A 14,345-nucleotide genomic window follows, 5' to 3' on the forward strand; every position below is an offset into this window, starting at 1 on the left:
TATCAAATTTCATCGACTATTTATTGGTATAATCTACAGTGTGTGATCAAAAGGGTTAATCTTGTGGCACCCACAACAATTGAAAATGGAAACATGTCTTGAATGTCAGTTGCTTCATAAGTTTACATGGTGCTAGGAGGTAAACGTTGAAGCTGATCATTAAGAGCAGATGAATATCAAATATGTTTAAAGCACATTCTAGTAGTTATACAAACCCAAGTATAATTTCTTGTTGTACAACAAAGTTTAATCCAACGCGAAATGACAATCGTTCAGAACAAGCAAAGAAAGAAAAAAGGTAACCAGAGTTGGATTCCTATCAAAATGCTGTTGATAAGATGTTTTATTTGGTAAGGTACATTTTCCCCCCAAGAATAAATGAGAGAAACTTGAAGGAAAATCGCCTCCTTTTGCAGCCTACTGCCTCAGTGTTTGCACGATGTACTCCGCGTAAAGATCCCTGCACCATATCAACATAACATCAGTAGATGCATAAGAAAATTGCCGACTAATGACGACCTAGGATGTATGAACCAAAGAGGGAATGTCCATCAGCTTTTGACATAGGAATCTTCTCTATGGTTTGTGCATAACCATCCTTGGAAGTACAATTGTTATTTTTCAAGGCATACATGGAATACTGGACAGCTTCAACAGCAGCGGTTGCCGGTAAAAACTCGTCAACTGCAACCTCCTTGTTCTCATTTTTCTTGTCTGTGCAGTGTTAAGGAGCAGTATTTCCTCACATCAGCGAACAAAACAGAACATTTTTTTTATAAAAACATTGAAAGTTGAATTTGTAATTTGAGATTGAAAAGGATAAAGTCTTCAAAAAAACGACGGATCTCAGTCAGGCGATGAGGGGGAAGATCTTTGATGTCATTGTAATGCTTGTATTCCGGATCATCAACACAAACTGCAATGATCTTATCATCTCTCTCCCCCTGGGTGAGAATTATGAAGCAGATATCACACAAACTGAATGAAAGAAGTGCAAAAGGTTAGCTTCAAACTTTAGTGAAATACCTGGTCAATCATTGGCATTAGTCCAAGGGCTCTGGCTCGCAGAAAACATCCAGGAAGAACAGGCTCCTATTTGAAGAAATAAAATAATTTGCGTACTTGTAGATCACTATTAATATGCAGCAGTCACGTCTTATGGCATAATCTACTTAATGACAGATATATAATTATGGAATCCCATTGCAGTTCAGGTGGTAGAAGCAATGGTCAACAATGAAACAGATGAGATTCCTTTATAGTGATTCAATTAATAGTACTACATATTAACATTCCGGAGTAAGTTGTTGGGAATTTTAATAGTATTTTACCTGCATGATAACCAAACAATCCATGGGATCATTGTCTTCACATAGTGTGCGAGGGATAAAACCATAGTTGTGGGGGTAGACCACCGATGAATATAAAATCCGATCAACCTGATATTCATTTTAACAGTAAGAAAATATTACCAAATCGCAAGACATGCAAGAAATGGATAAGTAGGGAGGATCATGACTCTATTATGAAACATCAATTCTTCTCTTGTAAAAATTTCCAGTCTCCGGCCGAAATAGAAGAAAATGTTCAGATAAACAGGGGGGGGAACTGGTATTCTTTGGGAGATGGGAAAAAGCCTTGGCGTAGTATCTGAGGAACATGTTCTAGGAATACCTTATCTTCAAAGATGCAAATCTTTTCATACCTTGATCAATCCAGTTTTCTTGTCAAGTTCATACTTGACCTTACTACCTTTTGGTATCTCAACAACCTGTACAGTAAAGTTGAACAAGAAATTCAATCGGCAAACAATATGTGCTAATATGAGTGAATTAACAAGAAGTTGGGGATACAATTGGATTCATATTTGTTTAGACTTTTAATAAAATCAGAAAGAATGCATACACAGTTGAAAATGTTTGGAGCTTCAGGTCCTGCAGACAATATTTTCGAAACAGGTTAGTTCCGCAGTCTGATTATTCACTTGGAGAGTTTTAGCTACGGCATTAAATCTAATTATTCATTCATTAGATCAATACCAATCTCAAGATCATGCCAAGGATGTGCAGCAACTGATCTCCGCGACATAGATGAAAGAATCCTCTCGTTTAGGCGGGGTGGTTTACGCAGAGTTTCCACTTGCTGAGCTTCATTTTTATCTTCTCCGTTCATCTTTATACACAAGAAAAATAAATTGCATCAACATTCAAAGACTATATGTTTTTCCATTGCTCAGATAATGAATGCCATGCAACTGACCGGAATCAATTGCAAAAGAAAAAGGCAAAAACATAAGCTACCATGATCTTCAAAAACAAGGCAATAAACTAATAATAGAATCAACATCTCAATCTTAAGTTCTTAACACAATACTATGCCCTCTTAAAAAATCGAAACAATTTTACACAGCCAAAATTACTTCACACTAAGAATCACCCAAAAAGAGTGCAGAAAAATTATATAAATGATCCAATACACTGCTTTAACGACATATGGTCAGGTGTTTTATGCTTATTTATCAATATATCAGAAAAGATGATTACTTTATTTTATAGTACTGTTGATCTGTATTAAAACTGCTGCAACAATCAAGTAGGAGACAAGAATCACAAGAGAAAAAAGGAAGCACTTTCTTAAATATCCGATTCTTCCTTCTAAAGCTTCGCAAAGTTCAAATCTTTTGCTAAACCAAAGTCCAAAGCTTGGTCATAAGTTGTTATATTAAAGGATTCAATAAGATCCAATAAAAGGAACAGCCATGGGAACAAGAGCTGATAAAGAGTTAACGTTTGATCTATGAAAACAGACAAAGCGACGAAAAGGGTTTAGCAGAAAGTAAAAGAAAAATCGTACCTTGGTTATGGTTTAGGGGTGGAAAGGCAGAGAGAAAAAGTACGACTGTTGATGGAAGAGAAATACAAAGTGGTGGAATGACCCTAAAGCTGCGCTAGAAAGTTGGCCCTTGAAATTAGGCAATGGCTCATGTCTACAGCTGACAAAATAAGGGTTTCGTTTCAAATAAAAATTATATTTATTTAATGGTTTAATGTGAAAATAAGTGTCCAAATTATACCTTTTGTATCAAATAATTGTTTATATTTTTTGACTCATTCGGATGCCTAAAGTTACAAATGTTAGCATTTTAGGTGCCCAGGCCATTAACGGCGTTAGTTTTTCCCGTTAAGTGACACATGTCACAACCTATTAATTTTGAAATTTATTTTTTAAAATTACTATTCTATTTATAAAAAAATACTAAATTTTTTTATATTATAAAATAGCCCTAAAATATCAAATTCTAACCTTAATATACTGTTTCCACCCTCTACACCCACGACCATCGCTTCAATACCCCAAAAATTTCAACAAGTGGTCAAAACATAAATTTTGAAAGTTTGATGGTGAAAGTATAAATTTAAAAAGGTTCAACGACCTAAAGTTTAATTTTGAAAAAGTTATATAGTTCACCTTAAAAGAAGGACTTTCGTGTATGTTAGATTTTTATCCAGAATTTGTAAAAAAAAGTTATTAATCAGTAAAGTTCGGTAAAATAATTGGATATCTGAATCGAATTGAAAATTTACAAAAATTTGAAAGATAATAATATGAGGTTAGAAATGTTGTTTTAGTATTTTTAATGTGAAGAATTCGGAGTGGACCAGTCAAATTAAAAGGATTTACCATGTTTGGTGAAACAATGGAATTTAGGGACTAAATTGAAATTTTAGAAAAATGAAAGGGAAAACTTGGAAAGGCAAGATTTAGATTTTTATGGATAAGGTGATGTCATGGATGACGTCATGTAATGGCAAAGTTGTAGTTATGAATATTCATTAAGGGTAAAATAGTCATTTCACAAAAATGAATATTTTATTCATTTTAATCTTTTAAATATAAGTGTAAAGTTTGTTAATTTTCTAGAAAAATTAGGATAAAAGCTCCCATCTTCCTCCTCATGGACGTGAGCTTCATTAGGTAAGAGAAAAAAAAATTTGTTTCGATTTTTGAGTTATTTTCTTGAGATTTTGACTTCGGTATAATTAGGAAAAATGTTTCACGTTCAAATTTTTACGTTTTGACATGAATATTACTAGGGTTTATGTTCAAGTTCATCTTTGATTTGATGAAGGGGATATTGATCTCTTGTGTTTTAAGGGTTATTCATGTTGTAGGAAGTGTTGTGGTAATGAAATCAAGTTTAAAAGTTGATTAAAATCAAGTATAATGAAATATGAAAGGTTCGACCATTAGGGTTTATGCATGGAAAAATTGTGTTTTGATTCTGAATGATATTGAATTGTGTTGGAATGATTGAATATGATGTGTAGGTGATGAAATTGAGCTTGAAACAAGCTAGGGACTATTTTTATAGAAACATGAAAGTGTTCGGTGTAGAGAGAGAAGTATTGGAAAAATTCTCAAAAATTTCCTATGGGCTTAGAATGATGTTAGAAGTGATCTCGAGTGCTTGAAATTAAATTTTGGACCAAATTGAAACTTATGTAAAAGGTAGGGACCAAAATACAAATTATGGAAAATATAGGGTCTATGCACAAATTTTGAGAAATTAAGGTCCTATTCTGGAGTTTATTATTAGAATGATGAAATGTTGAAGTTTGGATCAAAATAGAAGATTTTACAATGGTTAGGAACCAATTCAAAAGTGTTGGAAAAATTAGGGGGTGAAATTGTAAAAGTGTAAAAATTATATCCTAATTAAGAAATATTGAGTGAAAAGTAAGAAATGATTATTGGAAGTTGAAATTGGGTTGTTTTGGAAAGTTATGGAAGGTTGAGGTCTAATTTGTAAATATTGAAAAGTTAGGGGCTAAAAGTGAAATGTTGAATAGTTTAAGAAATTATTGTAATAAGTGATTAGTTAAAGGACTTGAAAAGAGAAATTGGTTAAGTTAAGGTCGATTTTGGTTTTGGGATAGAAATCAGTATCGAACATTCCTTAGTCGAATTTTTGGAATTACGATTTGAATTTAATTTTATTATAATAGTATGAGTACTGATGTATGTAAATTGTTTATACGTTGGAAATCGGTGATCGATTAGTTTATGATTATAATCGAGATCAAAATGAACGGATACGAGGGTTATAAAAATGAACGTAAGGTAAACTAGTACGACACCAGGTGGGTGCAATTTATTCGTTATATATATATAAGCTATGAGGATGCCTTGTGATGAGTCAACATTGAGGTTTCTTAATGGAAACAATTTGTTTAATGGTTTTATATGGTTTTGAGTATTGATTTAGTATTATCTTGATTTTCGATGCGTATGATTGTATGTTTATTTATTTAAATAAAATATATATAAAAATAATAATGTCTGAATGATTTTTTATACAAGTTACTCGATATGATATTTATGAAAATTGTTTAATAAATTGAATTACATGAATGCTTATAAGTAAAAAGTATAAGATTAAAATGAGGTCCATTGTATGAAAGTGAGAGTAGTAGTACAATTCGCATGTCAAAAGGTCGAGTGAACAAGTATAAGACTACGAGCTGCAAAGTATAAGACTCATGTGCTTTAGTGGTGCCGATGTGAAGTGATCTGATGCAATCTATGAGATATTACATGTGTTATATGATACGTCACTAGTAGCTCATAGAAGACTCAGGTATCTTAGTGATACACGAGGTGAAGTAACTCAATACATTATACTAGTACTACGAGTATCAGTTTCAACTACATATTGGGCCCTCACTCATACGAGACTCAATTATCGCGTATTCTAATGATGATACAATTGGCAATGAACTAATCAGAAAAGGTAAATAACAATTAACGATGATCTGATTTAATAAGAAAGGTACATAAATAAAAAGGCAGGAATGGTTTTAACTGATCAAAGTCCGCTAATAAAGTTCTAAATTCAAAAGTGATTCGAAAGGTTTATTTCGGTTTGTTACGACACAAGAATGTTTTTAATATTCATAAATATTTTATGTTTTTAAAGTATTAATGTTTTTATACGATACTATTTATTATTTATTTATTAAATATTTTTAATTATTATATTTAGTTACCTCACTAAATGTATAATTAACGTGTGAGTGATTCACACGTAGATACAAGCGAAAAAGGGAAAATAGAGTGGACATCAGCATCAATATGAGGAATTTTGTATGCTACCAGAAATTAGTAACAACATCCTATTCGACATTTTTAATAAGTAGTGACATGTATATAAGGACAATTTAACTATTCAGACCTAAATTTGTATAAATTGTTTGTATTTCAAATGAAAAGATTTTAATTATTTTTCTAAAAAGGACATTGATAATTTACATGTAGTAGTTTTATTAGATTGCATTTATGTATGCTCGAAATGAATTTTTAAATAAATACATGATTTTTATAAATTTTAAAAGAAATAAATTTTCTCGTATTTTCAAATGGTAAAAGTTTTGTATAAATGAAGTGACATCCCTTACTCGTAAATAGATACGTATATAGGAAGGAGGTGCTATAATTTTTGCCGACGTAGTCCTTGCCATCATCCTAGTTATACGTCGCTATAGTTGTTGATTCATCATTAGAATCACATGGGATCGTGATTTTTATCATAGGGTTTGCGGGATTTAAAACGTTGATTTGTCAACGATCGATCGTCGATTGATCACGATTTCATAGGGGTTTTGGTAGCCGGGGGAGGAGAGGTCGGGTGAAGCTTCTTCAACGCCAAAGGGCTGTGGTCTGCTTGAGTTTAGGGGTTGAAATGAAGGTTTTCAAAGTTTAAGGGTTATTTTGAAATTTGTGTTTTTTAAATATATATATAGTTTATTTTTTAAAAAATTTATATAAAAATTTTAAAATTATCAGGTTGTGACACATGTCATTTAAAAAGGAAAACTAACGCTGTTGACGGCCCAGACACCTAAAGAGATATAGTTTTGACACTTATTTTGGTATTAAGCCTATATTATGATATTATTTTTTAAAATATTTTTAGGAGGGGCATGACCCCGCCTAGTCCCTTCTATGTTTTGTCCCTGATACCATTTTGTCTCTATTATCATACTCGGTTGTATAATTGAAGTCAAGGATTTTAACCTCTGAGATAACTAATAACAAGGGAAGCATTGGTGAACAAATGTTCTCCAGTTCGGAATCTTGAACGAGAACAATATCACCTTTGGGTTTATGAGTAGGTTTTTGAGATATATTCAAAAGAATGTTAGAAGTAATAAAGTTACATGTATCTCTCAACGTATGTGAGCATGTGTATACTGAAACCCTTCTTCCTGCTCAAGTAAGAACGTTTCCTTTTGGCAAGTGAGGAGCTCGGCTAACTGTGGATGGGTTTTCAGAGATCCTTGCTGCACTTGAGGGAAAAGGCTGCTGCTGTTGGAGGTGCCTTGGTTGGCTCGTCAACGTCGATTGCTGATATCTGGGAAGCTATTTGTGAGCAAGGCGCGAGGTTGCCTTAGGATAGATTGATTTGGCACTCAGGTCATATCTCAAGGAACTCTGTCATCTCCTGGATGGCAGTGCTGGATAGGCTCCCCACGAGTATGAATATTGATGGTATGTGTGTCATGTGTTTAAATGAGATTGAATCTCGAGACCACTTGTTTATTTATTGCTGTTATTCTAGGCGGGTTTGGAGGAGCATTTTGTCTGCTTGTAATGTGACGAGGCAGGTCATGGATTGGGGGCATGAGCTCGGTTGGGCTTGCTGCAATGCCAGGAGGAAAACTGCTATGGCTTATATTTTTCACTTGGCTTGGAACTGTGTTCATTGCGTTGATTTGGAAGGAAAGGAATTGCGGAAATTTTCAGGGGAAGCAGTGCTCGGAGGAAGCCTTAGCAGATCGTTTAATGGAGATGATTGTGTGAAGATTACCGGTATGAAAGCCTGTAAAGTTAGTCAATTGGATAGTCATAGTCGTGAAGTGTGGGGTTTGAGTGTATAGGGGTGTGTGATTTATTTTTGGTTGTACAGATTGGTTATTTCTTTTGGCAATGAAATTCTATATTCATCGAAGAAAGAAAAATAACGTTTCCGCATCAGAGTAGGCAACATTTTGATCCTCACATTGAACATGTAGATTTGCATGAGGAGTGGCATGAGCGTCGTTGGCTGAACTAAATCTCGAATAATCTGGTTTTCTTGCAGGTTTATAATTTTAAGGATATGAGCAGTCCCATGTGCAGTGACTTGATGAAGATGAATTCTCATCTTATTTGACAATAACACCTGCAACGAGTCCATGGCGATCTCATACCTCAACCATGAAGCCAAGCAAAAACTAAAACATACTAGAAAATTTATACAATTGATCTAGTTTTTCCTGTGCTTACTTACTAGCATCCGAAAGTATTTCTATATAGCGGGGGAAGTAAAAATATACATGCATTTCAATTTGCTCATCACAAAATACCAAAACACATTGTCTTATTCTGGTCAGAAAATTTGTGCTAACAAAAGGAAGCAAACTAAGCTCCCACAAGTTGATGCCCTGCAACACCTCATCTCAGCATCATTCTCAGCTGCTCCCTGTTATTTCTTTGTATGCGTCGCTTATTTTCTGAAACAGAGCATCCCTGAAGTTTAAACAATTAGATATTAATACCATCATACTATATAAATCACCCTTTTTATGTTAAAATTGAGACTTGCCTGTCTGGTTTGAAAATAAGGTTCTTGTATACAAACCACTGCAAGGATACATAATAAAAGAATCATACGTAAGTGGGAAACTCCCAGATATAATGCTTTGATCTTCCTACTAAACTCGAATGAAACCGGCTTACCGTGGTGTAACCAATACCAACGAGCTCCAGAATGACAGGAATCAAAGGAAGCCTGTCAATTGCCTGTTACATAAAACACTCCCATTTTCACCAAATCAAATTTTCAAGCGCTTAATCACTTGAGACAAATCTGCAGTTTCAAGAATCTCACCGAGACTATTCCAGTAGAGCCCCATAGGGAAACTATAACGACAAAAACAAGTGTACTCACAGCATACTTGTCCTCGACTTTATCCCACTGGAAAGTGAACCAAATCATTCACGTGTACATGTATAGTCAATTAGTAATAGGAAAAGAAATGAAGATAGAGAAACAAAATGCTTACGGCTTCTTGAACTATCTTGGTAATCTCCGTTGTCTCGGTTGTTGTTGTTGTTACCAGTTCCGTTGGAGTCTCGGTTGCTGTTGCTGCCACTTCCGTTGAAGCCTCAGTGCTTGTGGCCATAGCCACCACCACATTCCGTGCCATCTTTCGAACTGAAAAAAAAGGTGAAACTTAACACCATTTGATATAGAGCTTGAAAAAAAACGGTTTTCTTTTGAACTTACAGTAAGCAGTGTTCTCGGAGAGACGAATCTGGGACTGAAAGGTGAGAGGAGGAAGAGTGATACATTGTGGGGATGAAGCAAGAGGTTTTTGACGAGCTAAAGCCTTGGCATCAACGAAGGTAGAGGAGGAAGAGAGTGATAGTGCAGTGGAGGAAGCAGAAGCCATGTCTTGTGGTAGAAATGGAAGAAATGAAGCAGGTTCGGTTTGGAAATCATGTGATGGATATTATACCTGAAAAGAGATGTGGAGAGCTTTCCGCATTTGCAGCCATGGAAACCACTCGTTGGGTTGATCTAGATGGTGCTGAAATGGCTGGTGGATAGGCAATTTATGGTGTTTCATTGGATAGAATGCTCCACCTTGGCCCTATGTTATGCTAAATCACTTGATCTTGTTTATCTTTTTTAAATCCCTCCAAGTACTGACCAGATATCTTTACTAAAATCTCCTATTCAAATTCCATATAACCTTTTAAAATTGATGTCACCTAAAATTACTATTTTTTTATCTTCTTTTATACTTTAATATTTTAGTTTTAATTAAAATATTTGTTTTTTTTTTTGGAATTTATTGGTCCAGAAGTTTCGTTTTTGGGTTTTAAGTTTTCCAGGCTGTGTTTCACTGAGAGCTGGGGTCTTTGTTTTTCTCTTGTTTGTCCATTAATTTTATGTTATGAATAAAATGCTGGCATTTCTTGGATTAAAAAAAAGTGCTATACTTTACCACTACATAAAAAAAAAAAAATTATTATATTATTAAAAAATTAATATATAGTTAAAACTTTAGTTGAAATTAATATATATTATAAATATATTTTTATAATTCATATTATACTTAATCTATTGTAATAAATATATGCAATTAATTTTATCATTGTTTAACTTAAATATTAACTTGTCAACAATATATCAACTTTTTTAGTTTGATATAATTGTTAAACATTGAACTTTATTTTGATAGAAACATTGAACTTCTTTTTCAAATTGTCTTTGGTTCAAGTCCCCACAATCGATGTTTTATTAATTTTTTCATAAATAATATGATGAGATATGTTATTATTTAATTAAATAAAAATTTATTGACGTGATATGACAGATAGCAACTAATAAATTTTAATTTGATCAAAATTTATCATTTTGGCCAAATTATAACATTAAGCATTAAAGTTTACGGAGGGGCCATTCGGGATTTAAATGGTAATTAGATTATAGGGTTTATCAGAGTTTTAGAACGATGTTCTATTTTTGATGCTGAACTTTGGAGTGTTTACGAGGGATTATGCATTGCTTGGGATTTGGACATGAGATTAATTCGGACAACAGAGAGGTTTTTGACTTGCTTTGTTAAGGAAAGGCTATATAAGGTGTAGACATTTGTTTTTGTTTGGGTCTATAAAAATATTATATTATATTATATTTATTTATTTATTATTATTATTATTAATATTTTTTATTTTTTTTGCAGGTCCTACATTCAACAACCATGATTTAGTAAGATTTAGAAAATAAATCAACGTATTTGAGTCCTATTGAAACACTAAAACCAACGTATTTGAGTCATATTAAAGCACTAAAACTGAAGCATTTAAGTCCAAGTAGGACTCTAAATCTAAACTAAAAATAGGTTTCTTTAGACTATAAATAAACTCAAGCATTAAGAGGAAAACACAAAGAGAAAAATGTGGAATCAAAATCAGAGGAATGAGCAACGATTTGAAAAAAACCAAAGGAAGAAAATGACAAAAATAAGCGTGGAGGATCCAAAGCCAGTATCTAAAAACACGAGGAGTGGCAAAGCATTTTCATTACAAATCCAGTTTCTCTACATGCAAAACATGGGAGATGTAATAACTTTTGTCTTATTCTTTTTATTTCATTTTTTATTTATTTACTTTATATATATTTTTCATTTCATCTTAATTTTAATATTTTTATTTCTTTTTACATTGTTATATATATATATATATATTTATTTATTTTTTTATTAATATTATTATACTAATATTTTTTATTATTCTTTTCTCATGTTTATTTTCATTTTTACAATCCAACACTTTTGACTTTTTAGGGATACTTTTAATTGATCAAAGGTAATTAATTCGGATTAAATTTTTGAATTTTAATTTTAATTTTAATTTTCGCAAATAAAGACAACCAGAAAATTAATTGGTACCGAAAGGGCGGTTTAAGGGTGCTAATCCTTCCTTGACCGTAACCGACTCCCGAACTCGACACGTTTCTGGTACAACGCAAATCAGGTAAGATGGTGTCCGACCCACCTAAATTTGTTTTAAAGTGGTTGGTGGCGACTCTAACCCCATTTTCCCAAGTCGAAGCCTAATTTTCGGGGTCCAACCGAAAAACGGTTCCGACAGCTTGGCGACTCCGCTGGGGACAGTAAGTGAGTCAGGCCGAAATTAATTTCCGGTTGCCTTTTTTAGCGAAAATTACAAGTTTAAATTTTAATTCATTTATTCAATTCTTATTATTTATCTTTGATTATTTTTTTCAAATAAATAGTTGTACTAACGTTTTTAATGATTTCAAATTTTTAAAATTGTCATCTCTAGCTCTATACCCGAGCTTCGAACCCTTTTAAGTGGGGGCGAAAGCGACACCTTCGTGGGAATTTATTCTCCGCATGGGTCTAGCAAGTAACATTCAGGATTCATATACCTTATGTCTTCGTGTGAATTTATTCTCCGTATGGGCATAAGGGAATGTATCCTCTCGAGTTTAACTTAGTCCACATAAGCTTGTGATGGACTTAGAATTAAGGGTCTGGCAAGCCCAATGGGACACCAGCAAGGAGAACTCGAGTACCGTTTTTAGAACCTAATCCGGGAGAGTACAGGGAATTAGAGCCCACCCCAAAACCTCATTCCAAACCCTAGGTTGCTTTGTTTCCTACTTTACTTTATGTTCAAAACATGCGAACTAGACAAATATGCGGTTAGGATTTGTTTGAAATTAGCATGCGGGATAAAGATCATGTCCGGGTAGGAATTAAAGCATGTGGGGTAGATATCATGTGGGGTAGGATCTTTCATTTTTATTATTGTTTTGATTTACCTCACTAACTCTTTTATTTTTTTTTGTTCTCTTTTATTTTGTTTTCATCATTCGCATCATTTAAAAGAGGTATTGATCTACCAAAAACGTGTTTGTTAAACATGAATAATCTACAATAATGGACAAAGGGGTTATAATATAAGAGATGAAAATGCAGAGGATAGTCTACAAGGCGACTATGTGTCACATTCAATTCAGAAGACGTGGTGCCCACAATTGAATAATATATCACTCTGTTGCATTATAAAGGACTCAGAATGAACCGGGTCTACATCAAGCACAATGAAAGTCTATCTTTGAAGAACTGACTGGCAGAGGTTGCAGGGGCAAGATGAAAGTTATTGATCTAGGGAGTCCCTTCAAAGGCAACAATGACAAAACGATAGCTGAAATTGGAGACCATTGTTGATGAATTCAAGAAACAGACAAATGAACTTCACATAGTTTCTATCAATTGAGGACTCCAATGATGTATTCGTTGGGAACAAGTTCAACAAAAGATAAATGTCAGAGATGCAGTCATTCGAGACTTCTTGGACCTGTAACACCCCCAACCCGTACCCGACCCGGATACGAGTTCGACGTGTCACATTGACTTTTCAAATCTTTGACTCTTACAGAAAATCCCGGGAATTTTTAAAACTTTCATTAAAACGAAATACATTAATTTACATAAGACCATAAAATACAAAATCGATCAGAGTATTCGTAATCAACACTTATTACATACCAACACTCTATACATAATCAAGTACATACTTTGTCAATTTACTTCTGATCTGATCTCTTAGTAGTATTGATGCCTGTGCTACTTCTATTTCCACTCTTCCTGATTCTTGGTACCTACGTGTAAATCACTTACACGCTAAGTCATACACTTAGTGAGGCAATAAATGAATATGCAACGATAAACTTATGAATGTTCATACTTACCATTGGATCATGACATTTCAATGTGCATTTATTTATCACATGATAACATATATAACCATATAATGCACATACGAAACTTACCTTCTTGTATCACTTTCACTGTAAATCGGTATTTCAATTGCATAGCCCATGTATCTTATTGAGATTAGAGGTATGTGAGTGCATTGAGATTGTGCACTAATGCTGTCACCACAGCTCATATATATTCCCTCATGGGGCACCGAACCTTAGTTCAGTATTCGTCCCGTAGGACTCCTACATCCCGAAGGACTACGTCCCGAAGGACTACATCCCGAAGGACTACGTCCCGAAGGACTACATCCCGAAGGACTATTATACCCTCGACTCTTGGCATGCCAATTACACCTATAATTCTCATATCGTATACTATGGGCATTATTCTTATATTTCATATGTTCATGTACTCATGTCATTTCTCCTGTGATCATGTAGCTCATGTCATTTCTCTTGTGATCATGTAGCTCATGTCACTTCATATCATGTTCTCATACCACAGGTCATATCACATAGCATATCACATGAACATATATATATCTTATGCATGTATCACAATAATTATCATGTATGCATGTTCACAACTACTGTATTATAAAAATCAACATAGGGATTAGACTTATCACAAGTCTTATTCCATTATAATATACATATAGTATGCACTTACCTTAGCTTTGCTTTGTTTCGATTCTAATCCTTTGATCGTTCCGGAATAAACTTACTTTTAGTATCTACATAATCACACATGGATGTATATCAGTATTATAACTAATATACTCTAATGGTTCACTCTTTAGACTAAGAGAAAAGTCAATTTCATCTTTTAATGAAAGTATGCATCGATGCACTACTGATGCATCGGTGCATCAAAGGTATTCGATGTAGTATTATTGTTGGGATGCATCGATGCACTCCTTATGCATCGATGCACCGATTGCATTCGATGTTTCACTATCATCGATGCACTACTTATGCATCGATGCACGAATTGCATTCG

General features: G+C 33.8%; 2 protein-coding genes across 5 annotated transcripts; both read right to left on the bottom strand.

Moving 5' to 3' along the window:
• Nucleotides 1-207: 207 nt before the first annotated feature.
• On the bottom strand, nucleotides 208-2,980 carry LOC120186303 (soluble inorganic pyrophosphatase 1-like). 3 transcript variants are annotated; one of them, XM_039190282.1, is made up of 9 exons: nucleotides 2,854-2,980; nucleotides 2,040-2,177; nucleotides 1,906-1,934; nucleotides 1,706-1,771; nucleotides 1,332-1,439; nucleotides 1,027-1,092; nucleotides 824-944; nucleotides 633-714; nucleotides 208-460 (listed from the first exon to the last, which is right to left on the bottom strand). In XM_039190282.1, exons 2-9 carry the CDS (start codon nucleotides 2,170-2,172, stop codon nucleotides 418-420), a joined length of 648 nt encoding a protein of 215 aa, XP_039046213.1. In that variant the 5' UTR covers nucleotides 2,173-2,177; nucleotides 2,854-2,980; the 3' UTR covers nucleotides 208-417. The 3 variants fall into 3 exon arrangements, with proteins under 3 accessions (XP_039046213.1, XP_039046214.1, XP_039046215.1); XM_039190283.1 differs by having other exon boundaries at nucleotides 2,040-2,172; nucleotides 2,854-2,971; XM_039190284.1 differs by lacking the exon at nucleotides 2,854-2,980 and having other exon boundaries at nucleotides 2,040-2,195.
• Nucleotides 2,981-8,367: 5,387 nt separating this feature from the next.
• On the bottom strand, nucleotides 8,368-9,560 carry LOC120186205 (protein CURVATURE THYLAKOID 1B, chloroplastic-like). Of its 2 annotated transcripts, XM_039190199.1 has the most exons (7): nucleotides 9,329-9,557; nucleotides 9,215-9,256; nucleotides 9,105-9,181; nucleotides 8,930-9,016; nucleotides 8,779-8,841; nucleotides 8,645-8,682; nucleotides 8,368-8,568 (listed from the first exon to the last, which is right to left on the bottom strand). In XM_039190199.1, the coding sequence occupies exons 1-7, from the start codon at nucleotides 9,492-9,494 to the stop codon at nucleotides 8,511-8,513; spliced, it is 531 nt and encodes a 176-aa protein (XP_039046130.1). In that variant the 5' UTR covers nucleotides 9,495-9,557; the 3' UTR covers nucleotides 8,368-8,510. The 2 variants fall into 2 exon arrangements, with proteins under 2 accessions (XP_039046130.1, XP_039046129.1); XM_039190198.1 differs by having other exon boundaries at nucleotides 9,105-9,256; nucleotides 9,329-9,560.
• Nucleotides 9,561-14,345: the final 4,785 nt, after the last annotated feature.

This window comes from Hibiscus syriacus, unplaced genomic scaffold (genome assembly GCF_006381635.1).
Source record: "Hibiscus syriacus cultivar Baekdansim isolate YM2019G1 unplaced genomic scaffold, ASM638163v2 tig00113337_pilon, whole genome shotgun sequence".
NCBI lineage: Eukaryota > Viridiplantae > Streptophyta > Magnoliopsida > Malvales > Malvaceae > Hibiscus > Hibiscus syriacus.

Bases quoted from the DNA above. Each gene is read 5' to 3' on its own strand.
- LOC120186205 (XM_039190198.1), bottom strand. From the start codon at position 9,494: ATGGCTTCTGCTTCCTCCACTGCACTATCACTCTCTTCCTCCTCTACC. The intron at 9,257-9,328 runs GTAAGTTCAAAA...CTTTTTTTTCAG, and splicing joins CTCCGAGAACACTGCTTACT to TTCGAAAGATGGCACGGAAT. The intron at 8,842-8,929 runs GTGAGATTCTTG...TTTATGTAACAG, and splicing joins GCTCTACTGGAATAGTCTCG to GCAATTGACAGGCTTCCTTT.
- LOC120186303 (XM_039190282.1), bottom strand. From the start codon at position 2,172: ATGAACGGAGAAGATAAAAATGAAGCTCAGCAAGTGGAAACTCTGCGT. The intron at 945-1,026 runs GTATTTCACTAA...ATTCTCACCCAG, and splicing joins TAATGCCAATGATTGACCAG to GGGGAGAGAGATGATAAGAT. The intron at 715-823 runs TTATCCTTTTCA...AACACTGCACAG, and splicing joins CCGTCGTTTTTTTGAAGACT to ACAAGAAAAATGAGAACAAG.